Source organism: Primulina eburnea, chromosome 4, assembly GCF_022965805.1.
Source record: "Primulina eburnea isolate SZY01 chromosome 4, ASM2296580v1, whole genome shotgun sequence".
NCBI classification, from domain to species: Eukaryota; Viridiplantae; Streptophyta; class Magnoliopsida; order Lamiales; family Gesneriaceae; genus Primulina; species Primulina eburnea.
The window spans coordinates 36,865,838-36,889,054 of record NC_133104.1 but is presented as its reverse complement, the minus strand read 5'-3'; the positions used below and the strand labels follow the sequence as shown (position 1 = coordinate 36,889,054).

At 37.1% G+C, this 23,217-nt stretch overlaps 1 protein-coding gene across 4 annotated transcripts; it reads right to left on the bottom strand.

The window, feature by feature from the left end:
- Nucleotides 1-8,281: 8,281 nt before the first annotated feature.
- Nucleotides 8,282-21,276, bottom strand: LOC140831057 (uncharacterized). Of its 4 annotated transcripts, none has more exons than XR_012117772.1 (3): nucleotides 20,892-21,276; nucleotides 9,116-9,562; nucleotides 8,282-8,599 (listed from the first exon to the last, which is right to left on the bottom strand). XR_012117772.1 is itself a non-coding variant. In XM_073194775.1 (3 exons), the coding sequence occupies exon 3, from the start codon at nucleotides 9,552-9,554 to the stop codon at nucleotides 9,321-9,323; it is 234 nt and encodes a 77-aa protein (XP_073050876.1). In that variant the 5' UTR covers nucleotides 9,555-9,562; nucleotides 20,660-20,716; nucleotides 20,892-21,275; the 3' UTR covers nucleotides 8,798-9,320. The 4 variants fall into 4 exon arrangements, 3 of the variants coding, with proteins under 3 accessions (XP_073050876.1, XP_073050874.1, XP_073050875.1); XM_073194775.1 differs by lacking the exon at nucleotides 8,282-8,599 and adding an exon at nucleotides 20,660-20,716 and having other exon boundaries at nucleotides 8,798-9,562; nucleotides 20,892-21,275; XM_073194773.1 differs by lacking the exon at nucleotides 8,282-8,599 and having other exon boundaries at nucleotides 8,798-9,562.
- Nucleotides 21,277-23,217: the final 1,941 nt, after the last annotated feature.

Below are 23,217 nucleotides of genomic sequence, written 5' to 3'. Positions count from 1 at the left end.
CCGGTATTTTGGTATATACCAAAATTTTCAAATTGGATATCGTTATCGTACCGAAAAATTCGGTATTGTTACCGTACCGAAATTTTCGGTATACTTAAAATTCGGTAAATTCAATATTTTTTTGTTACGATAATCTCAGTATACCGAAAATTCGGTATTTTTTCCACCCCTAACATGGCTTGTATTGGCATGTGCTATATTACACAATCTTCTTTGAAAGAAGTGTTAATTTGATGAATTTCAAATTGAACCAGATAATGAAGCTCAATTGTCTTCATCAGCACAAGTTTATGAAGGTGACGACTTTGATCAGTTATTTAATACTCAAAAACAACAGCGAGCAAATGCTAATACATTGAGGGATACCATAGCCAATGGAATGTAGAACGATGTTGATCAAATTGTCATTAATGATTAGATTTTTTTATAAAAGACTACTCATTATTTTGAGTGTTATTTTAATAAAATTTTATTATGAACGTATAAAAATATTGTTCATTAATATATTGAATTGACATAAAGAATTGAAATTTTGATTTCAATAAATTGGATAGTTCATTTGTCGTTTTTCACAAATTAAATTGATTTAACTTTTAAGTAAGTAAAATTCCTTTACATTCATAAATAAAAAAATAATTTAAAATTGAAGAGGTTATCTATGTCCAATAATTATTTTAAAAAAATTAATAAAAAAAATCACAATTATAAACTACAAAATTCATATAATTCTATGAAAAAGTTTACAAAAGTCTACAATAATCTTTAAAAAAATATATAAGAGTTTATGAATTTTTTTTTAAAATTCTATGAAATTCCATAAAAGTCAATAAAAATCCATCAACTCCACAAAAGTTCATCATTTAAAAAAAGTCATTAAAAATCTTTGAAAATATAGAATGAATACACCCCTTAGTATATGTGCTTCAAATTTAATATATAATAATAGATATTATTTTATTTAATACATTCATAATACATTTCAATTTAATAATTAATTAGCGATCATTTGAACGCGATGTCGTACATATATGTGATATTTTTGTGTTAATTATTTTTAATTAATGCTTTATTATATAATTTTTATATTAAGAATGATATAATCCAGTGTTTTTATAACCGGACCGTTAATCGAACCGGTCAAGCCTTAAAAAATGGTTCAACCGGTTCCACCGGACGGTCGAACCGGATCAATAAAATTAATATTTTATTTATTTTATATAATAAATAAAATAGTAAAATATTGATTATTTATGTTTTTATAGTTTTTATTTAATTTTTATAATGAAAATTACAACAAATATCAAAATAAACATCACTTTTCAAATTCAAAAATCCAAATTACACATAACATGTAACCAAATAGTGATGATCAAGTTTAAGTGCCCAAGTAAACATCAAGATTAATTATAAAAAAAGTAGCAAACATCAAGTTTTTTAAAAACCGTCGCTTAATATCGACGGTTATTTCTTAACCGTCGCTATATAGCGACGGTTTTTGAAATAACCGTCGCCGATCTCTGGGCAATTTTTTTTATAATTTCACAGACCCGGCCGGTTCCTGAAGACCGGCCGGTTTCCGGTTTTTCCGGTTGAACCGGGTTTTAACCGATTTTTTCCGGTTAAACCTGTTTTCCGGGTTTTTATTTATGTCTGGACCGGTCTGGAGGCCGGTTCGCGGTTGAACCGGTCCAACCGGCCGGTCCGGTCCGGTTTTGAAAACATTGATATAATCATTTGAAAATCTAAAAGTTTAGATAAAAATTAAAGAAAATTTTTTATTGGTTTTAAAAATTTTGGAAATGTATATGATAGTGACACGAGAATATATAAATTTACTAAAATAAATTTTTAGAATATTTTTATTAAATGAAAATAAAGTTCTATTATTATTTAAAGGAGAATTGTTCAGATTTTCAAAAATTAATTCTGAAACAAAAGTTAGGGTTTATTCGACACATTTACTGATTTTTTTAAATAACATACTTTTGTTCATTGTTTTTAAAATTATATTGGTTGGTTCGACCAAGGACCGACAATAGGTCCGATCTGGACCTAGTCTAAAAATAGGTTTTATGATTAAACCGGTCAAATCATTCAAATAGGTAAAAACTCGTGGGGTCGGTTAAAACCGATTTGACCGATTATCACTTTTAAAAAAAAAATTAAAATTTGATTATTTTCTTATATTTTTTATAAAACATTATTTTTTATAATTTAAATTTTATTTTTAGTTATATATATAATTATTCAGATTTTAAAATTTATTAAAAATATTATTTTAATAATATTAGAGTTTATTTTGATTTAATTTTTTAAATAAAAATAAAAATATAATTATATTTGGTTATATATATATTGTTTAGATTTTAAATTTTGATAAATATATTTTTTTATTATTTATATACATATTTAAGATATTTAGAATTTAAAATATTTTTTATTATATTATATTATTATTTTATATATATAATAGATTTTCAGTCTGATTGTCCGGTTGAACTATTCTACCGGTATCCAATTAAGAAATGCTTTTGTGAATGTGTTTATCACAAAAATTGCAGGCGTGCCAGGCACGTGTTCGTGCCAATTTGTGAAATAATCTGACTTCTTTATCTAGCGTTGCGACTCTCGATTCGATCGTTCGTTCTATTTCCCTCGAAATGACTCCAAAAATAAGAACACGGAATGAGGAATATAATGGAATTAAAGAAGAAATTCATAAACAGCATCAACATTTATTATGCTGTTATAAATTCGAACAAAGCTTTTACATGAAATTTGAATGGACATACTAAAATATATAGAAGAAGATTGCTGGAAATAGAAATAAACAACAGAGCAAATGAAAGAAATTTTGCAGGAGCGTTGTTGTAGAGTTTTTTGTATTGATTTGTTGGGGGCCTTTTTTGATTCTTTCGTTCCCTTTTTGTCCAACTTCCCTAAGCGGTTTGGCCATTTCCCACGTCTACCCATGATGCGTCTTGGATCACCTCTTCCGTTATGGCCTTCAACTGATAACTTATGGACTTGTTCAGTAGGCTTTCTCATATTCTGCAAGCCTTATAGTTGGTGGATTTTCGATATTTGGGCTAAACAACTGCACCCTAGCCAATTTGGGCCAATGGTCACTTTGGCCATTTTTGGCCCAATTTTGGCTATTTGGGAATTATACTAATTTGGCTCAATCGGCCAAAATAGCTCTTCACAGACCGCCTGGAATCTTATGATTGAGAAGGGAGTGGTTCTATGGACTTGAAGATGAAATGATCGAGGTTCATGTCTTTCTTCCATCAAGTTAGATCCAAGTGTGCATTCCCTGAACCCCCTAATTCCTCTCACCTTCCTTGAACCCTTCTTTTTCTCTTTCTTTGTCAATTCCCCAAAACCTCCATCGGTGCCCACCGATTTTCCCGAAGAAACTGCCGCTCCATAGACTTTGTGATGCCATTCAAGTTTCTGAAATTTGTCATCATCAATCTCCTTTACATCAAGCCACACCTTCTCAAGGTAGGTATGTTTCGCCATTTATCCAATCTCCTATCTCAAAAACATTGTAAAATATATCACATTTCATGATGCACTCAAGGTGTTTGTGAATATGTCTGAATGAGTTTTTTATGAGTTACACCTTGCAACACCCACTGCTTGCATCTCAACAGAGTGGCTCCATTGGTATGCATATTCAGAGCTTGGTCTATAACTTGTGAAACTTATGTAATCTTCCATATGTTTACAAGAATTGCACCAGCATGCTCCACCAAATTCATTGAGGATGAGATCCCATTTTCTGGAATTTCTTGCAAGCCATAAATTCAAAATGGCAAGATTCATTCCATCTCACAAAAAAGTGACGCGTGCCACATCAATGAAAACATATAGCACACACAAACATAGATTTGTTGATCAACACTCTACTATTTCTCATGTGGTCCCATTTATTTCGCAGGAACATAGTTGGAAAGATCGATGATTTATCTCAAAGGAAGATGCAAGCAGTACCTTAAATACCAATGGAAAATCTTGCCTTTTGTGAGTGCCGCCGGTTAATCCAAAATAAATTTGCAAACTTGGATGAATATCTTTGCAACTGACTGAGCATATATGTGTGGAGTGCCATACACATTGAAAAGAAATAAAATACGTAGGCTAGAGACAGTAGGTGTACTTTTGTGTACTTGTTTGCCATGGTTTGACAAGTGTTTTTCTGATGTGTAGACTTGAAAAAGTGGCTTGAAAGCCAAACTTTGTTATTGGAAACATGTTGTTAACATAATACATGCTTCTTGTGATTTGTTTGCATGTATTAGTATTTTTGGTATTTCACATTTATAAGGGAAACTCTGCCAAAATTTTCTAAAAGCTAAACAAACGGCAAATAGCCTGTTTTTTTTCCAACATTGATGCAAACATGGCCGGACAATACTGCTTGTTACCAACCAACTGTTAAACACATTTTCAAACAATAGTCTCCAAGGTTTCAAGATATGCCATAAACAAACTTCACTTTTTCATCAATTTGGCCAACCAACACAACGAATAGTCCTCTCAAAATATATCAACTACACCGGATTCCATGAGCAATCATTTTATTTATTCACAATGCTCCATCATTATTTACGAACCACTTCATCAAGAAATGGCTTTTCCTCACATATTTACAAAAACTTCTTATGAGTTAATATGACAATACTAACCAAAGTGGCCATCCAGCCTACTTTGTACAATATTTTTCATCTATTCCATCTTATGAACCATTTGTCTCCGGCTGTCGATCTTTCATCTGATCCGGTGCTAAAATTAAATCCTCCATTTGTAACTCTTCTTCATTGCTACCTCTACATTCCTCCTCAAATATCACTTCAACCCCATCGATATTCCATAATTCCTGAGACTGCACTTCGTTCACTAACTGCTGTATTTTGACTTTCGTCTCGGAAGTTGCAGCGACTTCCATATCTTCTTTAGTGAACTTAGTCATCGACCTCCTCGATAATAGGTCGGACCATGGGTCTAGGAGAGACCATGGCAGTAGATTTGAGAACCTTCTCAACTGTTTCTTTAACCTTTTGAGTGTCCATGTACACTGCTCCTGGTTGTCCATGCACCTTGTAGTTACGAAACTTAATTGGACCAAAAGCTCCATCATAATATCAAGCTTCCACGGCATTGGAATTAGACTGATACGGCTGCGAATCAGCTTGTACCACTTCCACCTCATCCCTTTTCCACAACAGCAATAATTGGTGCATGGAGGATGGCACACACTGATTGGTGTGAATCCAATCTCTCCCCAACAAAGCATGGAAGCTAGTACTGGAATTGACCACAAAAAAGGCTGACAGCGAAGATCGGGACCCTACAGTAACGTTTGCTGGAAACACACCCAAAGTTTTTGTAAATTCTCCCGTAAAAGCCACCACAGAGACTTCGGTAGGAATCAATTCTTCCACATTCTTTCCCGACTTCTGAAAGATTCTGTATGGTAAAATGTTCACAGCAGACCCATTATCTATCAGGACTCTAGACAACGGCTTTCTATTAACATGCGCTACAATGTAGAGTGGTTCGATATGTTTAGTCATTTCGTTGGTGGGTCGCTTCATCAACACTCTTTTCTCTTCATCAACAAGAACACCGACGCTTTCATTCAAAATATCAATTTGAACAGATTCTGCACCACTTTGATTTCCGGTGAATACATCGGATTCAAACGTTCTTTTGCTTTTAAACTCCTCTGGCAACATAAACGAGCCAGTGGCACACTCAAATGAAACAAGAATCTGCCCCACTTTGAATGTAGTTTTACTGACCAGTTCACTGTCTTCCTCAGACAGCAAGTCATCATCTTCTTCTTCATTATCTTCGGTGGCCTTCCTCTCAAATTTCTCTTTCTCTTTGAACGATTCCTCCACCTTAGACCTGCGCTCAGCAGCTTTCTCCCTTAGTAGTCGTCGTTTCTGGGTCCGAGAAAGAGATTTTGGAAATTTTGGATGCTCTACCTGTTTCCATACGCCATCGGGGACTGCTCTAGGAGGAACAATAAAACGGGACTTCCTTTCATATTTTTTATCAGTGTCCAGAAAAGATGGCCTTTGTCTTGTCTTCTGAAATGACTGCCGGTCAGCTCCTCTTTCGCCATTCGTCGACCAAGGACATGGGCCTCTTCTGAGGTACTGGTTCTCCGACCTTTTGGCCATGGATCCCCTGTCATACCTCATATTCCTCCCAGTATAATGCAGATCGTCCCTACTGTAATAGCGGTCTTTTCCATGAACAACCTCTGTCTTCTTCTCCTTAACCTCAAATATCATTTTTCGAGGTACCTAACACTTCTTTACGGTAAAACTTGGTTTAATGGACATGTCCCCGTCCCCATTTCTTCTCCTCTCATTGATCAAGAAACGCAAGTCAGTGTTGCTCATGTTCACATTGGCCACCGGAGGAAAATGATCTTCATCCACTATCATTGCTTCCTTTTTCTCGGGAAATTTCAGGACTCCCTTGTTGATTCTTTCAGTAATCTCTTCCTTTCAACTCCTCTTTCGTGGGTAGCTTGTGATCTGAGGGGAATGTTATGAACTTTTCCTTCACTAAGTGATGATTTCCTCCGTCTTTGATGCATCGAAAATATAGGGAGTTAGCACTGGAGGAATGTTTTTCTTGGAAAGTTCTTCACTCTTGCGCTTCAAGAAAGGGACAGTGCGTGATCCGGAATTTGCTACTTCTGCCAATGCAACTTCCTCCACTTCCTGGAAATAAGAGCCCACTGTAGACATTTTTTTATGATTCTCTTCTCATAACAATTCCTCATACTCTGACACTTTGGCAGCAAGTTCATAAAAATCACGGAATTCCATCCCTTGGAACTTCTTTCTAAGTTCAAAATCGAGCCCTCGCTGTGCCATCTTCACGTATTCTGATTCGGGAAGGAAAACTTGGCATCTGCTTCGCACCTTCTTGAATTTACAAATGAAATCATTGGCAGATTCCCCCGGTTTTTGGACCACCCTTGACAATTCCGCTATACTAATCTCAGGTACTGTTCGGAAGAATTGTGTATGGAATTGATGTTCCATATCATGCCAAGTCGTAATAGAGTTTCGAGGTAGTGTTGCATACCATGTGAAAGCAGTACTGATCAGAGAATTGGGGAAAAGGTAACTTGTAATTAGAAAAGTTCTCCAAATTTGCCAACTCCCCACACTGAATTATAAAACCTGGCTACATGTTCCACGTTGGATTGACCTTTTTTCCGGAGTATAACGTGAAGTCTGGAATGCGGTATCCTCTTGGATAAGGGTTATCACGATCCACAATATCAGGATAGGGTCTATGGAATTCTGGTCGGTCGATTAGCCTCACTCCTTGGCCATACAACTCTTGAACAACATCACGTACCATCTCAAAATCCAACACTGGAGTTTGTCGTAACTGGTGAGGATGATAGTTGCCCCTCGAGTGTTATTCCCCGAACCTGGCGCTGAAAATCCACGCATTCCCCCATCACCATACATCCTTGGATGTAAGTTAGGAGATGTCACATAGAAAATCTTAGCAGCCATTTGTTTACTGTTATTGCAATTCTGGAATTTCAACCCCAACTCCTCATCCTTTTTGTGCGGAGGAGTATATCTTCCTTCCTTGGCAGATTCAGGAATCAGTGCCTCCCCCAAGCGGCGACTTTCACCTGCTGGAGAAACTCCTGATCCTTGGCCTTGATCTTTCAACAATTTAACATCAGTTTCTTGAAGTCTGTCATTCTCTGGTGTAACCACCTCGCCTTTTGCAGACTTTCTCCATTCCTTCATTTCTACCACAAAGTTTATCATGACGATAGCGAAAGTTTGAGTCATTTCCTTGAGATCGCTGCGGATATTTTTCTCCATGGCCAACATGAAGTTCGACGAAACTCCTTCCTTCATAGTCTCTTCCTCGAACTGGTGTACGAGCCTTTCAACTGTTCTTCCCTCTACATCTGTTTTTTCTTCCTGTGAGCGATGACATTTCCCCTGTGATGGAGGAATTCCTTCATTCTTTTCAGTACGCTTTGGAGGCATTGAGTCCCACCGGGCGTGCCAACTTGTTTATCACGAAAATTACGAGCATGCCAGGCACATGTTCGTGCCAATTTGTGAAATAATCTGACTTATTTATCAAGCGTTGCGATTCTCGATTCGATCGTTCGTTCTAATTCCCTCGAAATGAATCCAAAAATAAGAACACGGAATGAGGAATATAATGGAATTAAAGGAGAAATTCATAAACAACATCAACATTTATTATGCTGTTATAAATTCGAACAAAGCTTTTACATGAAATTTGAATGGACATACTAAAATCTATAGAAGAATATTGCTGGAAATAGAAATAAACAACAGAGCAAATGAGAGAAATTTTGCAGGAGCGTTGCTGTAGAGTTTTTTGTATTGATTTGTTGGGGGCCTTTTCTGATTCTTTCGTTCCCTTTTTGTCCAACTTCCCTCAGCGGTTTGGCCATTTCCCATGTCTACCCATGATGCGTCGTGGATCACCTCTTCCGTTATGACCTTCAACTGATAACTTATGGGCTTGTTCAGTGGACCTTCTCATATTCTGCAAGCTTTATAGTTGGTCGATTTTCAATATTTGGGCTAAATAGAATGGATAGATTTCTACTGACTATGTAGAATCTCAATTTCTAAAAAATTTCACATAATCTTATAGATTTAATTTGTAAGACTTCTATTGACATTTATAAATTATGAAACTTTCTGAATTTTGTAACTTATTGTGGAGATTTTTTTAAATTTTAAAATTAATGCTTTTGTGTAACAAATAATTTGATGAAAATATTATTGAGAATTCATTAACTCAAAAAAAAGGGTTACGACATTAATCAATAAGCATTAAAATAAAAGTCACTTGTTTAGATTCTCAATAGAAACACAACAAAAAACACACTTTTAAGTCACATTCTAAAAAATAATAATTAAATTAAAATTTAAAAGTGGCTGACAGCGTGGGCCCACACACACGTGTGCGTGCTTCGCAGGGGTTAGTATCGAGAGTAGATCTCTCGGTTTTTTTCTTTTAGCTGATCATCTTATACAAACAGACCAAGAGTTAAAAGAGTCACCTCAATTGCAAGGACAGACGTTGCACCTTCTGTCAGCCTCCTCCCCCTTCTTGATTATTTTAAAAACCCAACATCCAAATATTGATTTTGGGTTCTTTGGATTTTCCAAAACCCATTAAATGCATGGTGCTTGCATTGTATTTAAGTCACTCGAAACAAGAGTTATTGATACATTATCATAAATACAACAGATTGGGAATATTATTTACTTGAACAGATGCGCGAGATCGGGACCGTCTAGGTCCAGGTCTAGCCATCCACACAAACGCATTTGTTCAATGTAGTGGTATGGGGGCTTTATGGCCCGAGGATTTCGTGGAGTGAAGCCATGGATTCTCTCAAGATCCCGGTTAAGCCAACGTGCGTATGCACGATCAATGGGTGGCACGATCTTCAAAAGTAGCTCTTCCTTCTCTTGCTTTACAGGTCTGTTTCCCATTGATAAACCTCAAAAGACAAATATCAGAGATACATCAGTTTTCAGTTTTAAGTTTTCGTACTGAAAAGATTTGAGACTATAAGACATATAGCCAGTGAAAATTTCAGTAGCAGATCAAACAAGTCAAAGCATTTGGTACAAATTACGGCTACCCGGGTGCAATGGAAAGTATTTACGGCAACAAGAAAAAATGGATAAGATGAAATAGTTGGCATTTCTTTTAATTCCTTGATCGCAAAACTATGAATAAATTTCTAAAAATAAGGTCCGAAGGTACAAGACTCTCATGACACTTGTTGAGTCCTCCAAAGGGTAAGCACAGATGTGGCTCGAAACTTGAACCTTATTCTAGGAAACCAATGGCTCCACCACTCAGATAATTAGTTTGCCATTGTTTTTAATTGATTTTATACATTTTCTTATCTCCGCCTCCTACTCTAAGCATGTCTTGAGCTTCACGAAGAACCTTGCCGTATAATCTTGCAAGCTTTGAATGTGTTTACTTAGATAGTAGACTTTCTCTTCGAGGTTTTTCCATGCCATATAAATTCGGACCAATTTGATATACAAGGATTAAGCTGTGGAGATTATTAAGGTATGACTGGTCACTGGATGGAGTGAAACTTCAAGGTTCAAATCTTATCTAGAGAGACAAAAATCGATTAAAACCAACCTTGATGATATGATTCAGGCATGAAGGAACCAAATTAGATGCTGAGGTTACATCCATATATGATAGTACCAATAGTGCTATGTTTTAGAAACTTTATCCATCTTGGACGTTCTCCCGGTTTCCAAATGGTTGGCATCCAAAAACACAAATGAGATTATTCCAGCATATGGAAACTGAGTTAAAAAGGTCAGTGCAACTTGGCAATTGCTATTAATTGAACACCATCCATAATAACTTGACTACGATGTCACGCCCCGAAACTCGGAGTTGACACCGGCGTTGTTTAACAATCACACGACCGAAAACAACAAGCCTTTGCAACACAGTATAAACCGAATCCAGTTTATAAATCATAACCTCAATGAAATAAAATTGTCTTTACAACTCCAAATCACTAAACGACAGAATTTATAATGCGGAAACGTAAAACTGAAATAAAATAACTTAAACTAAATTCATTTAGCGTTCACCATCCACAGAACTGTTCGGACTCCTCATCATCGAGTTCTTCTTCGGGCTTATCTGGGAAGGATTGTAAGGGGGGTGAGTATTTGGGAATACTCAGCAAGTGGGGGAAATATCGAGCACAATAAAACAACATGCATAAATTTCGAGATTTTCATGACTTGCATACATACTTCATAAACATGCATAATATTGACCCGGCACTGCGACTCATCTACTTTCTACGGTTTACTAATGTCAGTCCCTAATTTTTACTCCTCTGAGAGGGCGAGGCCGTATAGCGGGTATGTCCCCCATCGCGTAAGGGTACGTCGTGGTTGGGATTCTCACCCGTATTCAGTCGACTCCTCACAGTGCTTTTAAAATCGTATCACAATACAAGAAAGGAGTAGAAGGAAGATTGTACTCGACTATCTATTTTTCTTGTAAAAACCGAAAACATGCATACACAAATCCGAAATTTTAAAGTTTAAAAAAAGCCCACTTACAGTATTTGTAATTGCTAAAAACGTGGAGTGCACGATGCTGGAATTGGATCACTTCTTGTCCTTCGATCGGGCGGCACTTCGGCTTAATTCTTGGACGACCTTGGGACGATTTTCGAGCAGTATTTCGGCTAGGGTGGCTGCTGGATTTTCGAGAGTTTCAGCAAGGATTTTCGAGAATTAGGTGTGGGGGAATGACTAGGGTTGATGCACTATTTATAGGGGAGGAGAAGGGAGCTAAAGTTGGTATTCAAATCTTACCAAAAATCATGCCCAATCTCCCCAATTTTGATTCTAATACACCTTGTCATTCTCGAAAATATGATGGCTAAATTATGGGATTTTCTTCCAATTTCCTTTGGTTAATTCTTGCATGTGATTGTATCTTTAGGCACCACAATCTTTATGCACAATAATAAGTGGATTTTCGAAAAAAATCGCCAAGTCCATGCCTTGATTATTCTAGCCTTGGATGGTCCTTCCCAAATCTTGTATATCCCCTTGCATATTTTCGAAAATATGCATGCCTTATTGTAGGTATTTTTTGACTCGATAACAAAGATTCCATCAATTAATCATTTTCCCACATGAATATCTTATTTAATACAAAAACCAAATCTTACAAGTTTCCTTATAGTTATTAATTGCATGCTAAAAAAAAATCCGGTTCTTACATCCCTCCCTCCTTATGAGAAGTTTCGTCATCGAAACTGGAGTTGGCTCTGTCTCCTAATAGGTAGGGATATTCCTCTCGCATCTTTTCTCCAACTTCCCAAGTTGCTTCTCGCTCTGCGTGGTTGGACCACTGTACCTTGACGTAGGGAATTATACGTCGTCTAAGCACTTGTTCCTTGGTGTCCACGATTCTAATAGGGACTTCTTCGTATTTGAGTTCATCTCCCAAGTTTCCTTCCATTAAGAGTGGTTCTACTTCCAACACGTGATTTGGGTCTGGAATGTACTTTCTCAATTGGGATACGTGGAACACGTTGTGGATTCTTGACACGTTTTGTGGCAGCGCCAATCTGTATGCTAGCGTACCGACTATTTCCAATATTTCAAAGGGTCCAACATATCGAGGGTTCAGTTTCCCTGCCTTACTGAATCGGACAACGCCTCTCATAGGCGAGACTTTCACATACGCCTTCTCGCCCACGTTGAACTCTACCGGCCTTCTTTTCAGATCTGCCCAACTCTTTTGTCGGTCTTGAGCTGCCTTGAGCTTTTCCCGAACGATCTTAACCTTGTCCACTGTCATCTGTACTAGCTCGGGTCTCACCAAGGCTTTCTCTCCCACTTCGTCCCAATAAAGTGGCGATCGACATTTCCTGCCATAAAGAGCTTCGTATGGAGCCATTCTGATGCTGCTGTGATAGCTGTTATTGTAAACAAACTCAATTAAAGGTAGATGAGTGCTCCAATTGCTACTGAATTCAAGAGCGCAGGCTCGCAGCATATCTTCTAAAGTTTGTATGGTTCTCTCCGTTTGCCCATCGGTTTGAGGATGATAGGCCGTACTTAGGGTCACTTTCGTTCCCATGGCCTCCTGAAATCTCTTCCAAAAACGCGAGACGAATCTCGGATCTCTATTAGATAAGATGCTCAATTGCAATCCATGCAGTCTCACAATATTATCCATGTACAGTGAAGCCAACTTATCGAGATTGTAATTCATGCGGACGGGTAGGAAATGCGCCGTCTTCGTCAGTCTGTCCACGATAACCCATATACCGTCATGTCTTTGCCTAGACTTTGGCAATCCTACCACAAAGTCCATGGAAATATGCTCCCACTTCCATTCGGGAATTTCCAGAGGTTGCCATAATCCTCCAGGTCGCTGGTGTTCTGCTTTGACCTGCTGACATACCTGACACCTGGAGACGAATTCAGCTACATCTCTTTTCATGCCATTCTACCAGAAGTTATTCTTGAGGTCTCTGTACATTTTCGTACTGCCGGGATGTACTGAAAATTTTGACCTGTGCGCCTCCGACATTATCTCTTGGCGAAGGTTATCACTGTCCGGCACACACAGAGTCTCTTTCATCCATAAGAGCCCTTTGCCATCAATCTGAAGATCTTGCGACTTCCCTTCTCTGACTTGATCCTTTAGCTTGATCAGTACCGGGTCTCGATCTTGGTTTAACTTGACGGTCTCCTGCAGACATGGCTGGGATAGGGAAGCTAGAGTCACTTTGCCTGGGCCCTTCCGACTTAGCGCATCAGCCACTTTGTTTGCTCCTTCTGGGTGAACAAGTACTTGAGGCTCTGATGGTCTGTGAAGATTTCAAATTTAGCACCATAGAGTTAGTGCCTCCAAATCTTTAAGGCGAAGACAACCGCTGCTAGTTCCTGATCGTGAGTAGGGTAGTTTTGCTCATGCGGTTTCAACTGTCTTGATGCGTAAGCGATCACTCTTCCTTCCTACATGAGCACGCATCCTAGACCTTCCTTAGATGTGTCACTGTAGATGGTGAAATCCTTATTCTATGTGGTAAGGATCAAAACTGGTGTGGATGCGAGTTTCTCTTTCAATGTCTGGAAACTCTTCTCACAATTTTCATCCAGATGAACTTAGAATTCTTCTGTGTAAGCTTTGTCAGTGGTACGACTATCGAGGAGAATCCTTCGACAAACTTCCGGTAGTAACCTGCCAATTCAAGAAAGCTTCTGATGTCGGTGGCGTTCTTAGGTCTCGGCCACTCTGTAATTATCTCTACTTTCCTTGGATCCACTGACATTCTTGATTTCGAGCTTACATGACCTTATCTTGTATACTGACATTGGGACGTCTTCTGCTCTGACCTTTAACTGATGATAGCATGTCCTCAAGTCAAGCTTGGAGAGATCTTACTGAGTTTTCTATAATCTGTACACAATCTCATACTTCTATCTTTCTTCCTTACAAATAGGACTGGAGCTCCCCAAGAGGACACACTTGTCCTAATATGCTTTTTATCTTACAACTTTTAGAGTTGTTCTTTTAGCTCCTTGAGTTCAGCTGGATCCATTCGGTACGGTGCATTGGAGATTGGTGCATCACCAGCTACAAATTTATTCCAAACTCTATTTCACAGTTTGGGACTATTCAAAGAAGCCCTTATGAAAAATTTCCAAAAATTCTCGTATTATTGGAATATCTTCCAACTTCATCTCAACTCCATCCTGCACTTTGTTTACCATTGCTTGGTAAATTTATTCGCCTAATTTTCTGGCTTTCCAAGTCTGGGAAACGAAAAGAATGTATTTCTATTTCTTGGCATTGCCATGGTTCATGATTTCTTCTTGGGTCGGAGTTCAGAGTTTGATATTCTTATTTCAGTAATCTCCAATTGAATGGCTCTTAGATAATCAGTTCATCCATAGGGTGGCGTCGAAATATACCGAAATGATTGAATCAAGTCAGCACTAAATATATACAAACTGATACTGATTTTATTCTGACGTGAATCTTGATACGAATAAATAGCAAACACGACTAAACAATCGCACCCTCTATTCAATTACGATAACAAGACTCGTGTGTTTTCCCGATCTTTGAAACAAGTAATGGATAGGGGTGATATTCACCTCTAAACTAGCAAGAGTTTAGCAACAAATAACACGAGTATAAACAATCGCGTTTCAAGAGAACCTCCAAAGAACCCGCCCTGGGCAACCCTCATGATACTCGATTGACAAACGCCACAAAAGATAAATCTTTTGATAAGTTTGATTTGATACAACGCAAAAGTTATAACGAAACTTAAGCTTGTGTTGAGAGAATTCTCAATATCATAAAAGATGAATAATAATCAATGTTCTTTTTACAATCAATAAAATTCGTCTATATATTGACTACAAATCAAAAAGGTATGAAATCTAGTTACCAAAATAAATAAAACTCTTATTTAGGAAAATAACTCTCCGTCAAAACTAAAGGGCACGGACCCCGTGTAGGCCTCCGGGTGAGGGTCCGTGTAGGCTCTGTAAAATTACTCTCCGGAAAACAATGGACACGGACCCCGTGCACAGGTCCGTGCTCGGGTCCGTGTAGACTCGGGTTTCTCTTCCTCAAATGTAATGGACACGGACCCCGTGTACTGATCCGTGCTCGGGTCCGTGCAGCCTCGGTTCCTCAAAATAATGCTTGAATAATGTTCCTTCGGCTTTCCAACGTGCTCCCATGCATCACGAGCCCTTCTCCCTTGCTTATCAATAATTTGAACACCATGCCCGGCCAGATTCACATCATACTCCCCTTCTTCAAAAAGATTTGTCCTCAAATCTTGCCCCCCTGCACAAAAACGAAGCAAGTTAGTAATAACAAGGACGATATTATCAACATGCTTACCTCTAAGCTCAAGTTTGTAGACGCTATCGTTTGCCCGCTCCCTTAGCACTGGAATTCCCAACATCACCATTGTCTTTCCTACAAACTCATCAACTTGACCAAACATCAAATAACAAATGGCACCAAATGATAAAATACCATTAAGCATCACGAAAATTAAATTTCTCCCCTTCTTAGACCTAGTTAACACAAAAATGAAATCCATACACGTGTACGACCATAGCTCACTAGGAATAAGACATAGTTCATGCATGATATAAGAATCTAGGCAAAATGTCAATCTCTTATATGCAATGCATGCCTCACAATCCCACTCAACATACCTCTTCATATGCAACCAACACATATAATCATGCATTTTATCAAAGATAAAAACACCACTATATGCATCACTAGTACATAACTCATGCAATGAATATAGAATGAAGAATTTATTCTCCTTAAAATTGTACTCATTATGCACATAAAAATTCTTACATTCATTCATGCTATTTCCAAAGCCATCATCAAACAAGTAAGAATCATGCAAATAGAACACATTAAATGTACTATCCATGTAATCATTCAACTCATCACATGAATTGAATTCAATTGCACACAAGTCATTGCCATGACAAAGCCTTATCAACTTGACAATCTTTGAACACTCAAAATCAATCACATTTGAATCTAGCCCATTCAATATATCACCACTCTCAATTTTGTGATGCCTCGACAAAATCGTTAACTCATAGTTAGGCCATTTGGACATCACACTTTCAACACTCACCCCAAATTCTTGAGCACAACACAACAATGAATTAAGATAAGGACTAAAATCATACCTCATGCTTGTTGCGTGGGCAACTATGCTTACCTCACGGTGATTGCTCTCAACACCAAATGGATCAGCCCATTGCATTTTTACACCTTCCACATTTGCTCGTCCCCTCATCATAACTTCATCATAACCCTGCAAATGAGAAATAACGATGCTCGGGATTGATCCGGCTATATTATCACTAGATATGTAAATCTCATCTTTGTACCTAGGTACTTGGAGAGATTTATACAAAATTAAACAACTCTCATCCTCACTCTTTTCACTCTTTTGGGCCTTCAAATTATATTTCTTTTCTTTTTCTTTTTCTTTTTCTTTGGCCTCTTTTTCACACAACTCTTTTTTTTCATCGAGGGCCATCTCACTTTTTTTATCACTCTTTTTTTCGACCATCTCATTTTCTTTTTCTCTCAACTCATAACAAATTGATTCGTCAATACAAATGACATTCGTAGACAGCGGAGCAAAAGAAACAACTTGCACATCATCTAATAACTCACCCTCCACAGCACAACACTCAATACTCGCATGAGACACGATTGAAGTATCAACCTCAACATTCAAGTCATCCACAGGTTCGGCTTCAAGGTTGGAAGTGGAATTTACTACCTTCATATCCTCATTCGGACAATGATAAATATCATGTCCTACCTCTAGACACCAACAACATATAATATCACAAGTACGAGAATTTGAGTTTTTAAATGTACCTTGATATTCAAGCTTCGAAACCAACTTCGGTCTGGTTATGACCTTTTTCTCTCCACTCGACCTTCGTGCGGCTGTCAAGAACTCCTCCCACGAGTCAATTCCCTGACTACCACTCGAGTCGCACCTCCTAGCATTGTGATTTGGAACAAACTGCTTCCTCATCACCATTTTCATCTCATCCCATGTAACTATAGGGTCATGCCCACATCGTCTCCTACCTAGTACTAACTTATCCCACCAAGTACTAGCATGGTCGGTAAACTCACTGCAAGCTCGTCTTACCTTCATTGCTTCGGTATAATCCTCCCGTCTCTCAAATACACACTCCATTCTCTCTTCCCACTCAAGGTACACCTTTGGATCGGCTTCCCCACTGAAAAATGGAATTGTCATCTTCGTACCACTCAGTCTATACCCTTCCCGGCTTCTATACCCCTTATCCTCATCAAATCTCCTATAACGATCCATGTTCAACAACGTATCTCCTCCGACTCTACTACCTCGCCTATTCTCATCAAATATGCACATCATACATCTCCTCTTCTTCACACCCCCGATATTTTTTTCGTTGAGGCTTAAACTCCTTCTCCCACCTTCTATCCAACCCTCCTAACATCGTTTTAAATTGATGTCCGTCAATCATTATACCTGCAAGAAAAAGGTTAGTATAAAACAATAAAGAATAAAGTTTCCTCACCACAAATTCTCACTAGTCACTCCAATGAAAATTCACTCGCACTCGTCTTTTTCCCTCACCACAAAACCTCACAAATCACTCCAATGAAAATTCACTCCACTCAAATATTTTCACTCAAGTGAGAATTCTCAAGGGGCGCTTAAGTCTCGTGGCTTCCACGTATCAAACTTATGAGATCAATCCTGTGACGTCCGAAATTCGACTCACTTAGACCACACAAGAACAAGCAACTTTGAAAATTGACTAGAATGCGACTAAACGAAAAGGACAAACTTAACGCCGAAATATAAGCGCTAAAATTCCAACAAATACCCGATTCAATTTTTTTTTTTTCGGGTGAACAGTACCGTGAACAGTAATTCCGGTTGAATAATATAAATTCCTTAACCTCAGGATATTGTCTCACAAGATATTCTAAGGTCCTACATATTTATAGTTAGCGCTTAATATTCTTAAAAACCCAAACTTAATGCCCACAACTTTTGACACAAAATCAACTTCTATAGTAGAATACCCAAAACTTATGATATAATTCTTATATCAACTTTTCTCATATTAGTTTTCATAAATAAATTATCATCCACGAATCAAATATTTAATCTTAAATCAGAAACTTAAGTCAATTTATCTCTTATAGGTATATTCCCAAAAATATAGACAAATACTAATTGTCCTCATAATACTATTCCATAAAATTTCGACAAGTAGTTCAAGAAACACGTCGAACGAGATTGCTTGACAAAGTTTCCAAAAGTAGAAAGTTTGGGCATTGACCCATGGATAGAAAGAATACGTCGAGAGGATTCTAGAACAGTTGACAGAATTAAATTCTGAGTTTTCTACTAAAAGTTATGAGTTCTACAAAATTTTCCTAAAACATCAAAAACGGGATTTCGGATATCTAAATAAAGGAATTTCGTGTTTTCAGACCATATCTCACAACAAGTTGTGATTATTACTCTTGGATGTTCCGAATGGGACTGCATCAGCCTTTTGCCATAATCTGACCAATTTTTTTCCAACTGGATTATGAACCTGGCGGCTCTGATACCACTTAAATGTCACGCCCCGAAACTCGGAGTTGACACCGGCGTTGTTTAACAATCACACGACCGAAAACAACAAGCCTTTGCAGCACAGTACAAACCGAATCCAGTTTATAAATCATAACCTCAATGAAATAAAATTGTCTTTACAACTCCAAATCACTAAACGACGGAGTTTACAATGCGGAAACATAAAACTGAAATAAAATAACTTAAACTAAATTCCTTTAGCGTTCACCATCCCCAGAACTGTTCGGACTCCTCATCCTCGAGTTCTTCTTCGGGCTTATCTGGGAAGGGTTGTAAGGGGGGTGAGTATTTGAGAATACTCAGCAAGTGGGGGAAATATCGAGCACAATAAAACAACATACATAAATTTCGATATTTTCATGACTTGCATAGATACTTCATAAACATGCATAATATTGACCCGACACTGCGACTCATCTACTTTCTACGGTTTACTGACGTCAGTCCCTAATTTTTACTCCTCTAAGGGGGCGAGGCCGTATAGCGGTTATGTTCCCCACCACGTAAGGGTACGTCGTGGTTGGATTCCCACCCGTATACAGTCGACTCCTCACAGTGCTTTTAAAATCGTATGACAATACAAGAAAGCAGTAGAAGGAATATTGTACTCGACTATTTATTTTTCTTGTAAAAACCGAAAACATGCATACACAAATCCGAAATTTTAAAGTTTAAAAAAAGCCCACTTACAGTATTTGTAATTGCTAAAAACGTGGAGTGCATGATGCTAGAATTGGATCACTTCTTGTCCTTCGATCGGGCGGCACTTCGGCTTAATTCTTGGACGACCTTGGGACGATTTTCGAGCAGTATTTCGGCTTGGGTGGCTGCTGGATTTTCGAGAGTTTCAGCAAGGATTTTCGAGAATTAGGTGTGGGGGAATGACTAGGGTTGATGCACTATTTATAGGGGAGGAGAAGGGAGCTAAAGTTGGTATTCAAATCTTACCAAAAATCATGCCCAATCTCACCAATTTTGAATCTAATACACCTTGTCATTCTCGAAAATATGATGGCTAAATTATGGGATTTTCTTCCAATTTCCTTTGGTTAATTCTTGCATGTGATTGTATCTTTAGGCACCACAATCTTTATGCACAATAATAAGTGGATTTTCGAAAAAAATTGCCAAGTCCATGCCTTGATTATTCTAGCCTTGGATGGTCCTTCCCAAATCTTGTATATCCCCTTGCATATTTTCGAAAATATGCATGCCTTATTGTAGGTATTTTTTGACTTGATAACAAAGATTCCATCAATTAATCATTTTCCCACATGTATATCTTATTTAATACAAAAACCAAATCTTACAAGTTTCCTTATAGTTATTACTTGCATGCTAAAAAAAATCCGGTTCTTACATACGAGACATAACCAGTATCCCATTACACCATAAGATGCAAGCCTATCTACACTTAACCACGCGATTGTCACCAAATCAACACACCAATGGGACAAAACAGACAAAAGCTATGGAAAATGTTGCAAGATCAAACCTTTAGTCATGCTAATGGAGAATGCCAACAACAAACAATATTTAGGACGATGCTAAAACAAGTCAAAACAAAGTTAGAGCCTCTCAACGGCCCGAATTCCGAATGTTGTCATATCACATCCTAAACAAGTTTACCTGCTCGTTTAACTAATTCTGCACTCTCAAATTACCATATTTATTGTTATGAACAGGGAAGAACACAGTAATGAACATGGGAAATCCATTCAGGGAAGAACCCCTCTCAAGGTCTCTAATGCTTAAAAACTTTTCTAGAAGAAAACCCTTTTGAACACAATTGAATTTGACGCAGAAATCCTTCAAAAATGAATTTAATTGCTAAATCAAAAGTACCTTTACGTTCCACGAAATTATCACTCCATCGTACAAGCCATCAACAAAAATATAGCGCTACTCCATAAAAAAAAAAATTTTAAAACGTACATATATTCAGAGTAATCTAAGCAAAACTGAACTGCATAATGACAGAAACAAATTGCCGGGTAAATTCAAGCTCAAAGACGAACATAAACCCCAGTACAACGACTTGAGTAGGTTTTATGTTTTGGTAAAAAAAAGTACTAACCTGCGAAAAAATCCGTTTTTGCACACAGAAATGCTGAAAAATTGAGCATAAAACTTTGTTGAGAACAAAAATTCACCATAGTTTCCCGTGGTTATTGGGAAAGAAAGGACAAAATTCCCAACCCATGTGTTAGCTTCAAAAACTGTTCTTTCTCCCAATTCACACAACAATGGCTCCACTTCCACTCTGTAATTTATTTTTGTTTAATCGTTGTCTCTTCCTCTCATTTTGCAACCACACTTTTTCAGGCCTCTCCTTCAAATTCATTCAAAACCAACAAATCCACCGAAGACCCATATCGACATCTATTACCGACGATCGTTTGATTTATGGATATTACATGATATTTGGAGTAACTCCAAATTTGTGTGGATTTTGATATATGTTGAACCTTTTAATTTATATATTAAATTTAATATCATGTTTGTTTATGTATAATGATTGTGTGGGGATACGAGAGAAATAAACGAGTTAACTCGCAGCAAAATATCATAAGTAATATCAACATTATGATTTTAACATTCACTTTCTCTCCACTAATCATATTCTTTCCAAAGACAAACCCTCCTTAAGAAATCTCAAATTATTTATCTTACTTCTACACTTATGATTTTAGATTATATTAGATTAGAATATTTTGTGTTTTGATGTAATTTTGAAATTGAGAATGGATGGGTATTTATAGATGAAGTTTAGAGAAGAAAAATAAATAAAACATTGCTTACATGATTAAACCAATCATTTTTAACTAACACATAATATGTGTTAATTATTTGTCAAAAATGATGTGTCTTGAATTCAAATTTTTTGGCTTCAATATCAACAATTCTCATCCTCAAGCACATTTTGCAAATTCGATCAAACCTGCAATAGCTCTTCAGTATTCCAACTTCCATTTCAGTAATATCTTCGTCATCATATCAGATATGTTTTCATCTATGTGAATCATCTCAAGCTTTAAATTTATTCTCCAATACATCTCGTATCCAATTATAACGAACATCAATATCCTTTGATCCTGAATGCATTGAAGGATTTTTTCCAAGATGAATTGCACTCTGTTTATCACAAAACAACTTGTATCGATCTTGCACAAAACTTAACTCTTCCAAAAATCTTTCATCCATAACAGCTCCTTGCATACCTCAATTGCTGCAATAAACTCTGATTCAGTGATTGACAATGCTACACATTTTTACAATTTACACTGCCATGACACAGCTCCTCTGCAAATGTAATTAGGTATCCTGATGTGGAATTTCAAGAGTCGACATCTCCTACCATATCTACATCTGTGTAGCCTACAAGCTCAAGTCTGAATCTTCCAAAACTCAATCTATGTTTAGAGATTCCCCATAGATATCTGAATATCCTTTTTAATGCAGCCCAATGTTTCTTTCTCGGTTTTGAAAGAAATCTACTCACGTAGACCTACAGAATGAGCTAAATCTGGCCGAGCACATACAATGACATACATCATACTTCCAACAGCTGAAGCATATGGAATAATTTTCATTTCTTTTTCCTCATCCTCCGTAATAGGACTCTGCTTTAAGTTCAACTTGAAGTGGTTGGCAAGAGGACATCCAACCTCTTTGGCCTGGTCCATGTTCAACATCTAAAGTACCTTCTCAATATACTTCTCTTTCGACAACCAGGTCTTCTTGGCATACCTGTCTCGATGGATTTTCATGCCAATAATTCTTTTTGATGGCCCCAAGTCTTTAATAGAAAATGTCTTGTTTGGTTGCTTCTTTATGTAACGTCCCTAAAAATTGAAGGTCCACGTGAACCACATATATACAAGTCACCAAATTTCTTATATATTTTAATTAAATTAATTTAATTGCATAATTTTACACGATTTCATGAAATTAAAGATTTTCTATCCCGATATTCGATGTAGCACCGGGGAACGGACATCGGAGTCGATTAAGGTGCAAAAATTGAACGTTATATTTTATTTTAAGTCAAGAAATTATTTATTTTAAATAATTTATGAACTTTAATATTTTAAAGTCTAATTTAATTTATTATACGATTTAAAAGATTTTAAGCGTTTAAAAGGTAAAATTTTGAAAATTTAGGATTTAATCCTTGAAATTGTTGTGAAATATTTTATAATTATTTTTATGCCTTAATTAATTATTTAATTAATATTTAAGTTGAATTTAAGATTTTTAGTATTTTAATTGGCAATTTTTGAAAAGGGAATGCTAATATTTTAAATTGAAACTTATCTTGATCATGGTATTTAAATTTTAAAAATAAGTTGTGGGTTAATTTAAGGGGAAATTGTCAAAAACTCCCTATTTCCATTCTCAAC